Source organism: Meriones unguiculatus, chromosome 2 (assembly GCF_030254825.1).
Source record: "Meriones unguiculatus strain TT.TT164.6M chromosome 2, Bangor_MerUng_6.1, whole genome shotgun sequence".
Classification (NCBI taxonomy): Eukaryota; Metazoa; Chordata; class Mammalia; order Rodentia; family Muridae; genus Meriones; species Meriones unguiculatus.
Genome location: NC_083350.1, coordinates 140,617,592 through 140,635,512, shown reverse-complemented (window position 1 = coordinate 140,635,512; position 17,921 = coordinate 140,617,592). Strand labels below are relative to the sequence as shown.

General features: G+C 44.1%; 1 protein-coding gene across 4 annotated transcripts in view; it reads right to left on the bottom strand.

The window, feature by feature from the left end:
• Window positions 1-17,921, bottom strand: part of Kcnmb2 (potassium calcium-activated channel subfamily M regulatory beta subunit 2) — a 272,219-nt gene that overhangs the window by 34,391 nt on the left and 219,907 nt on the right. For all 4 annotated transcript variants that reach the window (XM_060378194.1, XM_060378191.1, XM_060378193.1 and 1 more), the window contains exon 2: window positions 489-611. In XM_060378194.1, the coding sequence (XP_060234177.1) occupies window positions 489-544 (56 nt within the window). In that variant the 5' untranslated portion in view covers window positions 545-611. The remainder of the gene's footprint in view (window positions 1-488; window positions 612-17,921) is intronic.

Here is a 17,921-nt window from a genome sequence, read left to right as displayed (position 1 = left end):
CGGATGAGTGCATTGTCATGAACTCTGATTAATGTTGTGTAAACTTTGCTCCCCAATTATCTCTGGTTAATAATAATAATAATAAAAAGCTGGACAGCCTGTAATGGAGCAGAAGAGAGGTAGGTGGAGCTTCTATTGCCAGGCCTGGGGTCTCAGGTAGGGACCAGGAGGAGGGAGAAGAAAGGAAGAACAGATAGAGAGAGGACATCACCATGAGGACTAGAAACTGCCCAGACAGAATATATGGCAATTAACTTAGGGCATGTGGCTTGGAGGTGGCGAGACTAGCTAGAAAGTTAGTATAAAAGAATATCTACCCAGTTATTGAGCCTAGAGCTTATTAATAAATCTAATAAATCCCTGTATCTTTTATTTGGGAGATAGGACGGGTGAATAGGAATTATAAATTAACTACAACACAGTCCTCGTTGCCTCGTCACCTTCCACTCGGTAAAGTCTGCCAGGAGCACCCGAGTCCAGCGCTTTACCTTTTCTCATCATGTCTGTAAGATGAAGAGGTCCGGCCACTGGTCCATATAAACATCTTAGAGGATGTTGGTCCTGCAGCTCCTTTCCTCACTGTGGAAGTCCTGGGCGAGTGGCAGAAAGACCTGCAGAGGACACACTGGCATGAGCAACAGCTCAGAGGGTCGGTCGGCTCCCTTAAAATGTGCCAGGCTTTTACGTTGTGGGAGTGCTGGCTCCGTGCCTGGCAGAAACCCCACTGCGGCCTGGCCCCTCCCTCATACATTTACATTCCATTTTAAAAAACAAACAAACCAAAACAAACAAATTTACTTTACATCCTGACTGTAGCTTGCCCTCCCATTCTCTCCTTCCAGTTTTGTCCCCTACCACACCCCCCATCATCCACTCCTCCTCTATTTCTCTTCAGACAAGAGGAGGCCTCCTTTGGACACCACAGCCCTGGCATATCAAGGTGCATCTTTTGCAATTGAGGTTGGACAAGTCAACCCAGCAGGAGGAAAGGCAGGCAGTAGTCGGAGACAGCCCCTGTTTCTGCTGTTAGGAGTCTCACAAGAAGACCAAGCTATGCATCTGTATGGGCAGAGGGCCTAGGTCTGTTTCATACATGCTCTCTGGTTTGCAGTTCAGTCTCTGTGAGACCCTATGGGCCCAGCTTAGTTGTTCCTGTATTTTCTTGACACCTCCTTAAGCCCTCTGACTCCTACAATTCTCTCCCCCCTCTTCTGAAGGATTCCCCAAGTTCTGCCTAATATTTGGCTGTGGGTCCCCTGCATCTGTTTCCATCGGTTGCTGGGTGAAGCCTCTCTGATAACAATTTGCATTTCATTTTTATAAGGCTTTGTCCTTTACTGTCTCTGAACTGATAGGCTGGGGAGCCTGCAGAATCCTGGTTTTCTCACTGGTGCCAGAATCACAACGCTTCCTTCACAACACAGAGCAAGTTTGGATTCAGTCTTGAGTGTGATGTACTTTGCCAGATTTTAGTTCAGATTTGGACAGATACTGAAACTCCGTTTTCTCTTTCCTTTTTAAAAATTTCTTTACTGTTCACAGATGTGATACATTGGGGTTGAAATAGCCTTTTTATTTATTTACTTTTCTTGGTTTTTTGAGGCAGAGTCTCAGCTTGTAGCACAGCCTGGCTTCAAACTCACAAATCTCCCGTTTCATCATCTCAAGTGCCGATTGCAGGGACCGCAGGGAAACATTGTCCCTGCAGTGTTCTGTTGGTGGTGTGGGTTCAGCTCACAGCAACAGAGCTTGCCAGAGACGCTGATAGAGACGTGAGCAGCCACACGTGCCTAGAGGCTCTTAGCAGCCTGGCTTCTGGGATCTGGAAGAAGGAGTTGGCAAGCATACTGTCTTCTTTGGTTCTAGTTTTGGGAAGCACTCTCTTGTCTCTAAATATATCACTGAAAATAGCTATGAGTCAGTATTTTGTACCTTAATTTTCTTTCTTTAGGAAGAAAAGATTCCTTTTTCTAGTCTTTAATTTGTTTTTTTAATCTGTATGTGTGCATCTGTTTAGGGGCATGTGCACATGGGTGAAAGTGCCCAGAGATCAGAAGAGGGCATCAGTTCTGCTGGAGCTAGAGATAAAGGCCATTTGAGCTGCCAATGTGGGTGCTGGGAACCAAGCCTGGGTACTCTCTGTGGCATCTCCACTTAATAATTTTCTAGAGAGACAGAAACACAAACTATCATAAAGATAACAATACAGCATGGAAGCTAAGTGATACTTAGAACTAAACACAGGAAGAGTGAAAAGCGATCCCTTCAGCTACATGGTTAGTAAGGACTAATGTTAACAATGGATGAGTCTGGAAATAGTATTAGTTACCATATACCATATTCCCTCTCACATCCCTGGCAGTTTGCACAGATGACCTATTCATAAAGCATGAAGCTACAGCCACTAGTTAGGCTTATGCCACAAAAAATGGAAGAGTGGGTAGAGTCGTAATTTCAGGATAGCCAATGGTACTTTCTGCTTACACGCAGAGCTCTAGCCCTAAGCTGTGTCCCCAGCTCCTGGTTACATTTAGGAAAGGTAAGCCCTGCTTCAAGTTCCTGCTTTCCCTAAGTTCTCATTGTCTCTGCAGTGACCCATGACTTCTCAAAGGTGACTCAATGGAGCTGAATGGGGCCCAGAACTCTGATCTCTAAGGAGCCACAGGGTGAGGCCAATACTGAAGACTACATTGAGCACCAAGGGCTCAAAAGAAGAGCTTGACTCTTTGTCTGTATGACCTTGATAAAGTCAGTTGACCTTTCTAGACCTGAGCGCCATCATATCTGTTTCCAGCCTTCCCTGGTATCCACGAAGTCTGAGACAAATAATTTAAGATCTTTCTCAGTTCCATTATTTTGGTATTGAACGCATCGTAGGATAAACCTTAGAGTATGGTTGGTCACCGCAGGCTGGGTTTAGAGGCACAGGTCTGGAAGTTGGGCTTTTCTGAATCCCCAGAGAGCAAAGTTGCAGAAGTGAGTGACCAGTGTGGAGGCAGTGGTCTCTCTTGGTCTCCTAGAACAATGGAGGAATGTGATTACCCACCTGCACAGATTCCCTCCAGTGCCATAGAAAAAGGGGAAACTGAATCTAGGCTGGGTGTGGTACACTCACAACCCTGGCATTCAGGCAGCAGAGGCAGGAGGATTGGGAGTATAAAGCCACCCCCACTGGAAGGTAGGAACTAGAACAGGGACGAAAACTCTTCTGAATCTAGGTAGCCTCCAGATCAGGACGATTTGGTGTAAGTTGCATGTGTGACGTCATAAGAATGGAATTGGTTTGAACTTTTGTGATGTTGTGTCAGTGTAAAACTTGTCAACTCTGCCGGCTCCTCTGATTAGCCCCTCAAAGTTGTGGGGAGTGTAGGAGAGACAAAGAAAAAGCTGCCCAGCTTGAGGGTAGGCGGAGCACAGTAAGTCAGTCAGAACTGCTGTGCTGTTGGTTACTGGCCAGACACATTGTAGAAATCCTAAGTGCTTTGAACTAATTTAAAATGAAGGTGCTGCAGTGACCTGACATCCTCAGGGGACATTCCTGAATGGGTGTCACTATTCTGAAAGGCACCTTGGCTCTGCTGTTTTAAGTTGATGCGGAAAAAGGGAGTGAAAGATGTTTATTCTAATTAACTGTCTGCAACCCGTCAGAAAGGGCCTCCTGACTGCTGAGGTTATTCCAATAAGCAGATCTACAGTTTTCTACCCAGTTTTCCTTCATGAAGGCAAGCATTATTTAAAACCTGATAAGTTCGCCATTAATTAAAATGAAAGGGAGTTTCTGTTTTTTGTTTCGTTTCTTTTTTTAAGGCCACAGCATACAGATCCTGTGGAGGTTGGAAATGATTTTCAGGCCCAGAATTCAAGCTGTGTCAATGGAAGCTGCCTGCAAGATTCCCTTCCAGCCAGGAGACAGCCTCCCCTGAACTCCTAAGTTAAGGAACCCAGCTCTCCCCACTGAGGCAGGAGCATTTCCTTTGCGTTGTCATCAGTGAAGTGACAGAGGAGTTTAAAAAAATCTGTAAACGTTTGCAGTTTGGGATCCTGGTGAGCTGGCTGTGCTGGACTGTGGGCTGGGGAGAACCGCGTTGTGAGCCAGGCACAGGGACCGCCACACAGCACCGCTTCAGGGCTGCAGGTGAGTGTGGATTGAAATCTGGAGACCCGAGAGGCCTGCACCTGGCCAGAGAAATGTTGGCTCAGTCAGGAACGTGCTTGCAGGCACAAGGATCTGAACTTGATCCCTGGTATCCATGCAAGAAGCCAAGCACGGCCCTGGGTTTGTTATCCCAGCACTGGGGGTGAGGAGAGAGGCTGATCCCTGGCATTTGCTGGCTTACTTGGCAAGTTCCAGGCAAACAGAAGACCCTGTCTTAAAGAACAAGGTGGATGGCTCCAGAGGGCTCCAGCCTTTCATGCAAGCACATATATACATACGCATCTACACACAAAGACATATTTTTCAGTCTTCAAAGAAAGCACGTAATCCGCAAGAGTAGAGCACTTTTCTCATCTAAGGAACTTGTCCATGTCCAAGTCCACGAACATTTTGTCTGCTTCCTCGATTCAGCTGCCACCATGCCCTCTGCCTCACTTCCCTACTGGGTAGCCACCTCAGATGTCCCACAGAGTTTTCTCTCAAGGCCCCGAGCAACTTCCTTGTCTCCACCCCCAGAAGTAAGCAGGCATGATATTCCTGTCTGTACACACTCCCTCTTCCCTGCTAGGTAGGTATGTCAGCATCTGCAGTGCGGGTCAGCGCCTGGCGGGCCAAGTGCGCGTCAGCGCCTGGCGGGCCAAGTGCGCAGTTGGCAGTGAATGGCTCTGCTGCTTTTACAGCCTGAGAGAAATCAGAAACTGTGATGGTTACCTTGGCTTTGGCTTCATGCTCTGATAGTGTACATCTGGCCTCTACTCAATCCTTCCCCTACTGTAGGGTGTCCTGCATTTTCTAATTGATTGATTGATTGATTGATTGATTGATTTACTCATTCATTTGTTCATTAATCTAGCTATCTCATCTTTCTTTCTTTCTTTCTTTCTTTCTTTCTTTCTTTCTTTCTTTCTTTCTTTCTTTCTTTCTTTCTATTTGAGACAAATGCTAGCCTCAGACTAGCTATTTACCAGAAGATGACCTTGAACTCCTGATCCTCCTCCCTCTGCCTTCTGAGTGCTGGATGACAGGTGTGTGCTACTACAGTTGGATTTTGTGTCCTGGACATTAACTCAGGGCCTTATGCATGCTAGGCAAACACCCTACCAATTCAGCTGCACCCCAGCCCAGCCCCTGTGCATCTTCTATGTTTCTTTCCTCTCCTCTCCTCTCCTCTCCTCTCCTCTCCTCTCCTCTCCTCTCCTCTCCTCTCCTCTCCTCTCCTCTCCTCTCCTCTCCTCTCCTCTCCTCTCCTCTCCTCTCCTCTCCTCTCCTCTCCTCTCCTCTCCTCTCCTCCCCTCCCCTCCCCTCCCCTCCCCTCCCCTCCCCTCCCCTCCCCTCCCCTCCCCTCCCCTCCCCTCTCCTCTCCTCCCCTTCCCCCCTCTCTTCTCTTCTCTTTCCATTGCCATGTTTCCTCTCTCCTCTCATTAACTTTGACAGAAAGTTTAGATTGCTGGCTGACTTTCCCCTCAGTAAAGATCTTTTAGAAAGGGCAGCATGGCCTAAGAAGAAGATGAGCACAGCAGATGGTCCAGGTGTTTGTGTGCCTCTTGGCAACTCCATCTACCAAATGAGTGACTTTGTACAAGCCAATTAACAACTCCAAGTTTTGGTGTAAATACAGAAGGAATAATTCCTGCCACCTGGTAGCTTAGAAGGTAAGGGAATAATATATGCAAGAGGACCTCAAGTATATTGGCATGTGATAGGCACATACTAAAACCTTACTTTCCTTTATTTTGCCTCCCCATTACTAAACTTAAAAACAAGTGGATTGAATTTTCTTTGTGAAGAAAATCCAATTAAGTTGCTTTTTACCTGTACATAGAGCAAATCGATTCTTTCCCATCCTATGGGACCAGTGGCAGTCAGAAGAACTATTGAGATGGCAAAATCAAAGTACTTCATTATCACTAAGTTCTGACACTTGTCTTAAGCAAGAGGATTGGGAAGGTAGTGCCACTGAGTTTGATCATACGCTGGAGATGTCTAGGGGAATTACTGAAAAATGTTGGTGCTGCAGGCTGGAGAGATGGCCCCATACTCTAGAACAATTCCTATCCAGGTAATTCTGTGAAATCCTGCTACAAGCTCTTGGGTTCTGAATTTATTTAAGTGAAAACCATCCTAGAAGCTTGTATAGAGTTGCTCTACAAGGACCACTCCGTGCAGTGGCTTCTCAGTACTAGAAGCCCACACTGCTAGGCCTAGTACAGCTTACAAGTGCAAGTGAGAGATGGAGATGGGAAAGAGTAGAGAGGAAGCAGTTTTAGGACTTCAATAGCCTGAGGCTATTTGTATGGGACACTCTTAATGTGCTCTTCTGTATTGAGTGAGCAAGCAGGAGCCAAGGAAACTATTTAACACATAATTACATGCTTAATCTTGCATAAAATTATCACACTAATGACATCACAGTGGCAATGCAAAAGGTCATTCTAAGCACAGACATTTAGGGTTGCATCTAATGTGTGAGGCTTTATCTTTGTAGACAGCAAATTATACGTTCTCTCTGTAAGGGTTGAGTTGTTTTGGCTCCAGGGCCTTTGAAGGAGAAGCCAAATGTATGGTAGTAATTTTAGATCAAGTGATTTAGTTTAAAAAACATTATTTATCGGGAACAATTTTCTAATACCATTGTGCTATTTGCCTCCAAACTCCAAATAGCACAATGTACTTTATTTTTGTCAATTTATTTGGCTGTCTATTTGCCAAACATTGACTGAGGTATCTTGCATGCCTCAGTCTACTGCCTGATGTGGACACCATGACATTAGTCTTGTTCTAAACATTGTGCTTTCAAGGTAGTCAGAAGAAAGAGCAACTCATGCAGATGGTAGAGCCAGGAGGAAAGAACATTTTGGCGTTAGTTACAAAAGGACAGAATGAAGCTGCTCCCAAAGCTGCTGAGCCTCATTTTCCTGGGGTTGCTGGACCTTCTCAGTAGTACCTCAAATAGTTACTTGTCTCTCTACATCTTACCAGACCTCTTAGCTTGCTTAATTTTATGTCATTGATCATGTTCTTCTTAAACAACGTCACCAACAATATTTTAGAAGACTGACTTAGTGGCCCGTCCTTGTCCTTCCTTGGTTCTCTCTTGCTATGTCTTGCGTCTCACTCATGGGTTCCTATTTTTCCAACCTTTCATTCAGTGTGGGTTTCATCTGGAGATCTGGAAGGCTGCACAGTCTCGATGATGTCTTATAACAGGAATAAGAACCTCTCTCCCACTTGGTGTCTAAAAGACTGAGCAAAAGGCCCATCTGCCACTTAGACGGAGCAGTAATAAGGAAGCTGAGTGCTGTTGCCTCAGACAAGTATCAACATGTTTCCCACATTTTCACCAAAGATGGTATTTCAACAGCTGGGAGAGCATGTGTGGAACCTTGTGCCTGGAGATGGGTCACTTGCGATCTCTGTTCTGTGACAGATAAAAAACTATTGTTTGTATCATTGTGTGTCTGACTTATGTTTTGGAAGGATGCCAGCCCAAGTTAAATAACATGCCTGTCCTTTCCTTGGCTCATAGTGAGCTTCTACTCAGCAGCTTTGGGAGTAGCTTCATTTTGCCCCTGTACAACTAAGGCCAAAATGTTTCCCTTTTTCCTGACTTTACCATCTGCAGGAGATGACCTCTATTCTTTTATTTAACCCTTGCGTTCAGTTTGTCATCTCACATGTGTATTGAAGATGTAACTACATGGCAGGTGCCGAGGTTGGTGTTGACAATGCATTGATTGACTACAGCAGACACCACCAATGCTCTTCCAGAGTTCTTAATCCATAAGAGCGGACAGGTCAAGTCAAAGAATGCACTGGATGGCTGTCCTTAAGAGCTGTGTCCTTAATATTGCCATGCATATTCATGAAGGTTGAATTATGTTTAGTGTCACATCTACAGTTCCAATATCCCCCAGAAATGGCCATTTTGAGGTTCAATGGGAAGGGACTCTGAAATGAGATTCAAGTCGAAGCCCCAGGTCCTTGTATAGTGATTATGTTGCCTAAATACACTGTTAAATTCCCAGAGCCTCATTTTCCTTCAAGAATATGGGAGTAATGACAGATATGAGGCAGGAATGCTGCAGAGATCATTGGAAGCAATGTCTGTATTCAGCAGGAACTCAGTCAACTTTGGTTTTTTTTCCCACTTGGAGGAAATGGCAGATTTTTTTTTTTTTTTTTTTTTTGTCCAAACTGGCCATATCAAGCCATTCTGTGTGATTTATATCTTCTTTAAAAAGTTCTTTTCGGAAGTGGAAAACACATTTCTACATGATCTTAATTAATCCACTATTCCATAATTCATTTCCTAATGAGCTCTTCAAGTGGATAATCACAACTAGTGTTCATTTTGATTCCTTCCATGCCACAAATTTAAAACCAGCCTAATTGTTAAACATTTTACTCTTTTGGGCACCACGCATACACAGCTGCTGTAAGAAAAACCTGCTCATGACTCATGTGAGCTGGCTAGATTGGTACAAATGACACATTCATGCTGGAACTATCATTCATTCCCTGAGCCTGTATTAACTTGTGCATCTATTTTAGCTGAGATTCAAGGGGAGCAAGGTCCAGTAAGGCTCTTTATGGAGACCTGGACACGACAGTGACAAACATGGAGACCGAGGTACTTGTATATAACTGTGTAACTAACACATTTATTCAGTCCCAATAGGAACTCTTCACTGAGCTGTCTCTTTACCAGAGAGAACACTGATATTTAGAAAAGCAACGTCTTCCAGGCTACGTAGTACAAAGCAGTGTGAAGCAGAATTTTATTCCATGGCAGTTCTCCTTCAAAGCCAAAGCCCTCTCATCTTCACATCTTTGCAAAGCCAGCCACACACCCAACCCTGAATCAAAGCTGTTCGCTGAATATTGTGGCTACATTCTTATTTATTCCCTGAATATTACATTTTTTCATCACATGAAATTTGAGAGGAGGATAGTAGAAAAAAACAACAGCAGCAGCAATGACAAGAAACAACCCACAAGAAGTAAAAGAGTTGTCAGGACGGGGCTGGACGGACCCACCTAAGCTTTACCCATAACCATCTTTATGGCCTTAGGTGAATTTGTTAATTTTCTATCTCTTTTTTATATGAAATTAGTATAACAATAACAGATTTTTTTCTCATAGATTTTTCTTTGTGATGAATGAGGTAATTTGTTACATGCTTGGTAATAGGATGAAATAATGTTATATGTAATACATGTGTGTAGGTAATGCATATATGCAATGTGGATATCTGCAAGCTATGTGTGTGAAGGTGGCATGGCATTATGCATGTGAATTAACGTATGGCAAAGTGTTATGAATTTATATGGGGCGAATTTAATATATGTTAAGTTGCTAAGAGAATGGACTCGGTTTAAAAACTGGCATAGTTTAACATTGTGCTGGCTAGTATTTGTCAACTCAGCGCAATCTAGAGTCACCTGAGGAAAGGGAAGCCTGACTGAAGGAATGCCACCATTAGATTGATTGGTCTGTGTGCACATCTTTGGGGTTATTTCCGTGATTAGTGATTGTTGTGGGATGGCTCCGCCCACTGCGGAGAGTGACATCCCTGGATGGCAGGTATTGGGTTGTATGAAACAGCAGGATGAGCAAACCAAAGAGAACAAACCAGTAAGCAGCACTACTTCTGCTTCAGTCCCTGCCTCCTGGTTCCTGTCTTGAGTTCCTGCCCTGGCTACCTCCCCTGGTGATGGACTGTAAGCTGAAATAAACCTTTTCTCCCCAAGTTGCTTTTGGTTGCGGGGTTTATCACAGCAACAGAGAAGAAAGATAGAACAAATGTGTTCAGCAGGCGTTCATGAATCTGGAAAAGTTTTTGTGAACCAATGAGTTTAATTAGGATTACTTATAGGAGCATGGGTAATGAGTAATTTATGCCTTATTAGTGGCCATACCATTGGAGAAACTGTTTCTCCCTTCCCCAGCTACCAGATATGATAGAGGCTCAGAAATGGTCTCCATGAGGCAATCGCAATGTGCTCAGTCTTGGGGCTGCCCATAAAATAGGTTCCATAGAACCCACCACTCCCTCTCCCAAAGAGAACTGTACAGATACGAACTACTTAGGGCTGAGCTTTCAATGGTCGTTTATTCTCAGCAAGCTGGCTGGTTATGAGTTTCTGCAGTAAGCGGTGCCCACAGCAGGAAGAAGTTTCTCTGACTAAAACGGACAGTAATCTATGGGCATTGGTGCTTTGAATGAGAAAGGGCTCCATGAGCTCATATGCTTGAATGCTTAGTAACTAGTTGATCAGTTTGGGAAGGATAAGGAGGTGTGGCCTTGTTGGAATAAGTGTGGCCTTGATGGAGGAGGCATATCACTGGGGTTGAGCCTTGAGGTTTCACAAGTCCATGGCAGGCCCTGTCTTTCTCTCCTGCTTATGGATCAGGATCTAAAGCTCTGAGCTACTGCTTTAGTGCCAAGCTTGTTTGCTACATCTCATGATGATCATCCACTCATTCACTCTCTGTTACTATGGAAAGCCCCCCCTCAACACTTTCTTTTTATAAGTGTTTGCCTTGATCATGGTGTATTTTCACAGTACTATAACAGAAACTAAGACAGGGCGTAAACTTAAATAACAAACCTTAATTTTTCAAGGAAAAAGGAGTGAAGAAAATATTAAGGCATGGAATTGGCATTGGCTTGACCATGAATTTGTCTGTAATGGAGGCTGTTTCACTTCTGTTCCTCATATATAACATGAGAAAATTAAAAAAAAATAAGTCAAGGTTTCTTTCATCTGAAAAATATTATTTTATTCTTGTTTGGAAAATTGCCATCAAGGTCTGTTCTTATGACTTACTTAGCTTTGAATCTGCCTTTGGTGAAATATAATTTCTATTTTACGTTCTGTTGATTTCTTCAATGAAGTGCTTAGTAATGCTCCTGGGAAATCTAGGAAAGTCAGGTGAGGGGAGATTTAGCGACAAATGGGAGGTCGAATAAAAGTCACTGTGAATCTTGGCAAATGACTTCCACAGACCTGTGTAGGACAGCCTCTTTTCTCTTCCTTCCACACAGTTTTGTCTGTCTCTTAAGCTCTTTTCAAGAAGGCGCGAATGATGTAACCATGGGAGGTTTTAGATATCACAACAGATTGGTCAGAGGTATTTTGGGGCAAAGGTAATACATATCATGGGCACCACCCTCCCCGCCACAGTGGTCACTGAGTCACTGTGATTCAGCTCGTCCGCAGCCTCTTCTGTGGCCTCTTTGAACTGATCGTGCTCAGATGTGTGATGACTCGTCACAGGTCTGGGGAAGTCAGCGTTCTCAGCCTCCGGCTGGGTCTGTCATGATGGCTTCTCTTCCCACCAGAAGCAGCATGATTGCTCTGCTTTGACTATTCACTGCTCCCGTTGGCTGAGGGAGGAGGTGGGGAGGGCCCAGGAGATCTGATGGGGAGGATGGCAGCGTCTGAGCTCCACTGCTGCTTCTTTGCTGGCAGCAGTGTGACTGGTGCAAGCTGGCACCAGTCTCAATTCTACAGTCTACAGAATGGGGATGCTAGTTTATTGTGAGAGTTATTGTCAGTGGCTAAACTACGTGCAGCTGCTCGTTTATACCTATCTATTGACATGCACGTGGGAGGTTATGTTTATATTATACACACTACTATTAACTTATCCTAAAATAGATAACGGCCCAAATTAATTGGTATGGCATCGTACTGACCGAGAAGATTTTAGAACTCAGAAAGGTGGCTGATGATTAGCATCGTCTCAGGACCTCTCTGAGAGCAGTGTGTCCTCTTAACTGCTGTTCAGCAGTCTCTGCAGCACAGAGTACTAGCAGTTAAAAGTTGAAAGGTACAGCAGAGATAGTTTGAGCTAGATGCCAAGTTTTAAAAAAGATTTATTTATACTCTATGTGTATAAATGTCTGTCTGTGTATTTATATGTATACCACATATGTGCAGTGCCTGAGGAGGCCCCAAAGAACCTGGAGCCTAAAGAATGCTGTGAGCTGGAATGTGGGTGCTGGGAACCGAACCAGGGTCCTTTGCAAGAGCATCAAGTGCTCTTAACTGCTGAGCCCTCTCGCTAGTTTTGCAGATGCCAATTTTGAAAGAGGATGTTTTGGTTTGTTTTATTGTATTGTTCTTCTTCCAGGTGTGGGTCAAAGGCCACTCAGAAGCAAATCAGTCCAGAGGGAAAAGCAACAAACATTTTTATAACAGTCTGGCTTTTTTTTTAGCCCAAAGGGCAGTGGGTAGCTAGAGAAAAGGGCACTTTAATTTCTAAGACTTATTTATATGCAGTGCAAGACTGTATTTAAAGATAAAGGCAAAAAAGGAATGTTTCTTCTTTGATGGCTCCAGGTCAGGGAAAGCCTTCACAAATGTTTGCTTCTATGGCGACAGACTCTTGAGAAATATTAAGTTAAACATTCAATCTTTAAAAACTTAGATTCTCACAATTGTCCAGAAGATGAAGATGAGGTGACGATCTCAACTACTAAGCGAGTCAGCAATGCTTTAAATGCCTTGGGAGAGATTGGTTCAAGAGCTCGGGTTGTCTACACTTTGTGGCATTGGGCCCTGGGCTCTAAATTAAGAACTTATTTTCCAAAGGGCTAGGAGAAACCATCTATGAATGGCTGAAGGAATTTGGGGCCTTGAATTCCTCTGTCCACACTTCCTCCTCAAAAGCTCATCCCCCATTTTAGGAAGAGGCTGCAGTCATCAAGGAGCAGAGGGACTGCTTTCATGTCCCACTTTCTTTGCTGTGTGACAGGTACTAAACAGTCAACCCCTCTGAATTGCAATTCCTTATCTGTGACAATTAAGGCTTTGGTGTTTGCCTCTGGTAATTGTTCTGCCTCTAAGAAAGATGTGTTGAGAGCCTGGAATGCGACCAGCAGGAATGAATGTAGATTCTTCCCATGAAGGAAATGAGCTAGTCATTATACCCATCACCTGACTTCAGAAACTAGGACCAGAGAGCAGTCAGGGCATAGAGCTATTTTCTGAGTAAAATGGACTTGACTTGTCAGGGAGGCCCTTGCAGGCTAGAAGGAGCCAGGCACATGGAGAGGAAGAGGTAAGCCACCCAGCCAGAAAACCAAGAGGCAGTGATCCTTCTTCCTTTCCTCATCTCTGTCTGGTCAGTCACCCAGGCTTTTGTTCATACATCCTCATCATATCTGAGAGAGAAGAAGCTGAACAATGGGAGTGTGACAGACACAGGCGTCATTTTAAAATCTCTAGCAGCTACATTAAGAATACAAAGAAACGGGCGGGGCAAGATGGCGGTGCCGGGAGGACTCTCATTCTGAGCAGCAACACAGCAGGATCGGCACAGTGACCAGCAATCAGAACTTGTGGCCATAAAACACAAGTGATTGTGTTTCCCAGGTGAGAGGATACCCCACGGTGGGGGATTCAATCAGCTTTAACTCACCTGGCTAAACAAAGGAAGAGATCCAAGTTCCGCCAGGTGCTTGGTCACCAACCCCAGCCCAGAGCCACACGCCAGCGTGATCTGGTCACCGTCCCAGACTGAACTGTGGACCCACAACATCACAGACTGGATTTTCCAGTCGAGAGATAACCCCACAGAGCAGGAAACGATTGGGACTGACCTTAGGTCACCCAGACATCCCCTGGAAAAGACTCGGGTTCCACGGGCACCCCAGGAGCCAGCCCGGAGCCAGAGCCAGGGAACTCAAGCTCCAGCAGAGAGCCCTGCCTGCGCACCTGATTCGCCACCTCAGATAGAACTGTGGACCCCAGGGCACCAGCGAATGAGTCGGGTGGAAACCCACAGGGAGGGAAACGGCTGGTCTGATCTCAGAGCACTCAGCCAACACCCCCACCCCGAAAAGGTCTCGGGAAAATTACCCAGTTTAGGCAGATGCCCAGGCTCCCAACGGCCAGATGGATGGAGCCACGGGCAGGCATCTGTGCCTGTGGGTTCTACTGGCCACCCCAGACAGAACGGCGGTCCCCAAAGCAAAGACTGGGTGTCCCCAGCAGAAGAAAACCCCACAGCAGGGGGGATCATCAGGTCTAACACTCAGGACACCCAGCACCAAAAGACTTTCTGGATTCATGCAGACTCTAGGCTCTAGCTTTCTACTGCAGGCAGGAGCGCTGTGCTCAGCTGCCATTACTGAGTACCCCTAGGGCACTGGGGCACACAGCTGCATCCTCAGACCTGCAAAAGCCAGAGAGCCATTACAGAAGCCTTTAGATACTGTGCCAAGGATCAACCAGTTATCCCTAGCTAGACTGACAAAACTGTGGGAATCCCTGGTCCTTCAAGAGGGCTGCACCCACAGCATCCGGACCAGAGCAGTGCCCACAGCCAACATCCCAGACAGGGATACACAGCTTCTGGTCCAGAGTGAGGCACCCAGCCTTCAGACCAGAGTGGAGCCCTCAGTTACCAGCTTCCAGACCAGAGCGGCGCCCCTAGGTGCCAACTCAACCTAGGTGCACATTCTCCAGGCCTAGAGCAGAGCACTCAACCTCTGGCCCAGAGACTTGCTGGGCACTCCTCTCACTTTCCAGGACAGAACTGTGTGCCCCAGGATAACAGACTGAGTTTCCCTGTTGGGAGAAAACCCCACAGCTAGGAAATGAGCAGGTTCAAGAGGACTGTACCGGGAAAACTGTAACAACAGCAGCAGCTCACTAAATTTATAACGAGAAACCCAGCAGTGGGGCAGCTGTCTTGAGAACGTCTATGGGTAAGAGGAGAGCGCCCTCTCCACTCCCCAGCCTAACAAAGACCACAGCTGCTACTCAGGTCTATACACCTGAGGTGAGCAGTGGCAATTCCTGAGAAACACTGGCCATACAGTGACCATACAAAAAAGCAGAAAAGGACTCCTTCAGGAAAAGTCATCTTCCGGCCAAGGGGATTCTCCCTACCTCAGGACTCCAGGAAGCATAGAAACTAACAGCCAACACATAAAACAGCCCAATGGGTAGAGGTCAGCATAAAAGCTCAACCAACAAAAGACAGAACAATATGGCATCTCCAGAACCCAGCTATCCAGGGGCGAACAGCCCTGGACAATGCAGCATAATAGAAAATCAAGAAGATGACCTTACATCTATGCTGATAAAGAAGATAATAGAGGAAACAAATAAAATACGTAAAGAATTAGAGGAAGATAAAACCAAACAGATCATGGCTATCCGTAAAGAAATGGAGGAAGTTAAAGACAAGCAGATTATGGCCATCCGTGAAGAAATACGGGAAGATGCAGCCAAACAGTTTGTGGCCTTCAGAGAAGAAATAATTAAATCACTGAAAGAAATAAAAGAAACAGAGTTGAAGGAACTAAAAGAAAAACAAGGAAAATACAATCAGACAGGTGAAGGAAGTAAACAAAACAACTCAAGACCTGAAGATAGAACTAGAAAAATTGAAGAAAACACAAATGGAGGAAATAATGGAGAGGAAGAATTTAGGGAAGAAAACAGGAACTACAGAGGTAAGCATAACCAACAGACTACAAGAGATGGAAGAAAGAATCTCAGGTGTAGAAGATACAATGGAAGAAATCGATGTGTCTGTCAAAGAAAATGTTAAATCCAAAAAATTCCTGACACAGACTGTCCAAGAAATCCAAGACAATATGAAAAGACAAAACCTAAGAATTATAGGTATAGAGGAAAAAGAAGACTCCCTTCTCCAAGGCCCAGAAAATATTTTCAACAAAATCATTGAAGAAAATTTCCCCAAGTTAAAGGAGAAGCCAATAAGAAAACATGAGGCCTACAGAACACCCAACAAATTTGACCAGAAAAGAAAATCCTCCCACCACATAATAATCAAAACAGTAAGTATACAGAACAAAGAAAAAATACTAAAAGCTGCAAGGGAAAAAGGCCAAGTAACATATAATGGCAAACCCATTAGAATCACACCTGACTTTTCAACAGAGACTATGAAAGCCAGAAGGGCCTGGACGGATATCATGCAGACCCTAAGAGAACACAGATGTCAGCCCAGGCTACTATACCCTGCAAAACTCTCAGTCCTCATAGACAGAGAAAACAAGGTATTCAATGACAAAAACAAATTACAACAATACCTACACACAAATCCAGCATTACCAAAGACACTGGAAAGGAAAATACAACCCAAGAAAATTAGCTTCTGTCAAGAAAACACAGGAAATAATTAACCTTACTACAGTAAAACAAAAAGCAACCAAGCACACAACCTTATGACCACAGCACACATCAAAATCAAAGGATCTAACAGCCACTGGTCATTAATCTCTCTCAACATCAATGCACTCAACTCTCCAGTAAAAAGACACAGATTAACAGAATGGATACGTAAACAAAACTCAGCAATCTGTTGGTAACAAGAAAGTTACCTAAGGCACAAAGATAGACATTACCTGAGGGTAAAAGGTTGGAAGACGACTTTCCAAGCAAATGGTCCCAAGAAACAAGCAGGAGTAGCCATTCTAATATCTGATAAAATAGACTTTCAACCAAAATTAATAAAAAGAGATGGGGAAGGACACTTCATACTCATCAAGGGAAAATTCCACCAGGAAGACATCACAATCCTGAATATCTATGCCCCAAATACAAGAGCACCCACATGTGTAAAAGAAACATTGATAAAATTTAAACCACATATAGATCCCCACACATTAATAGTGGGAGACTTCAATACCCCACTCTCAACAAAGGACAGGTCAACAAAACAGAAATTAAACAAAGAAACAATAATTCTGACAGAGGTCATGAATCAAATGGACCTCACAGACATTTACAGAACTTTACACCCAAACACAAAAGAATTTACCCTCTTCTCAGCACCTCATGGAACCTTCTCCAAAATAGACCATATAGTTGGTCACAAAGCAAGCCTCAACAGATAGAAGAAGATTGAAATAATCCCTTGTATCTTGTCTGATCACCATAGAATAAAGCTGGACCTCAACAACAACAGAAATAGCAAAAAGCCTACACACACATGGAAACTGAACAACTTGTTACTAAATGACAGCTGGGTCAGGGAAGAAATAAAGAAAGAAATTAAAGTCTTTCTAGAACTCAATGAAAATGAAGACACAACATACCCAAACTTGTGGGACACAATGAAAGCAGTGCTAAGAGGAAAGTTCATAGCACTAAGTGCCTTCAAGAAGAAATTCAAGACAGCTCATTCAAGCAACTTAATGGCCCACTTAAAAACCCTAGAAAAAGAAGAAGCAGACACACCAAAAAGGAGTAGACGGCTGGAAATGATCAAACTCAGGGCTGAAATCAATCAATTAGAAACAAATAAAACAATTCAAAGAATCAATGAAACCAAGAGCTGGTTCTTTGAGAAAATCAACAAGATCGACAAACCCTTAGCCAAGCTAACTAAAAGGCAGAGAGACACCACCCAAATCAACAAAATCAGAAATGAAAAGGGGGACATAACTATAGACACTGAGGAAATCCAAACAATCATTAGGACTTACTTCAAAAGTCTATATCCCACAAAATTTGAAAATCTAAATGAAATGGACAATTTTCTTGATCTATTTGACTTACCAAAGCTGAATCAGGACCAGGTAAATCAATTAAGTAGTCCTATATCCCCCAAAGAAATAGAAGCGGTCATCAAAAGTCTCCCATCCAAAAAAAGCCCAGGACCAGATGGCTTCAGCGCAGAATTCTACCAGACCTTCAAAGAAGAGCTAACTCCAATTCTCTTCAAACTATTCCACAAAATAGAAACAGAAGGAACATTACCAAACTCATTCTATGA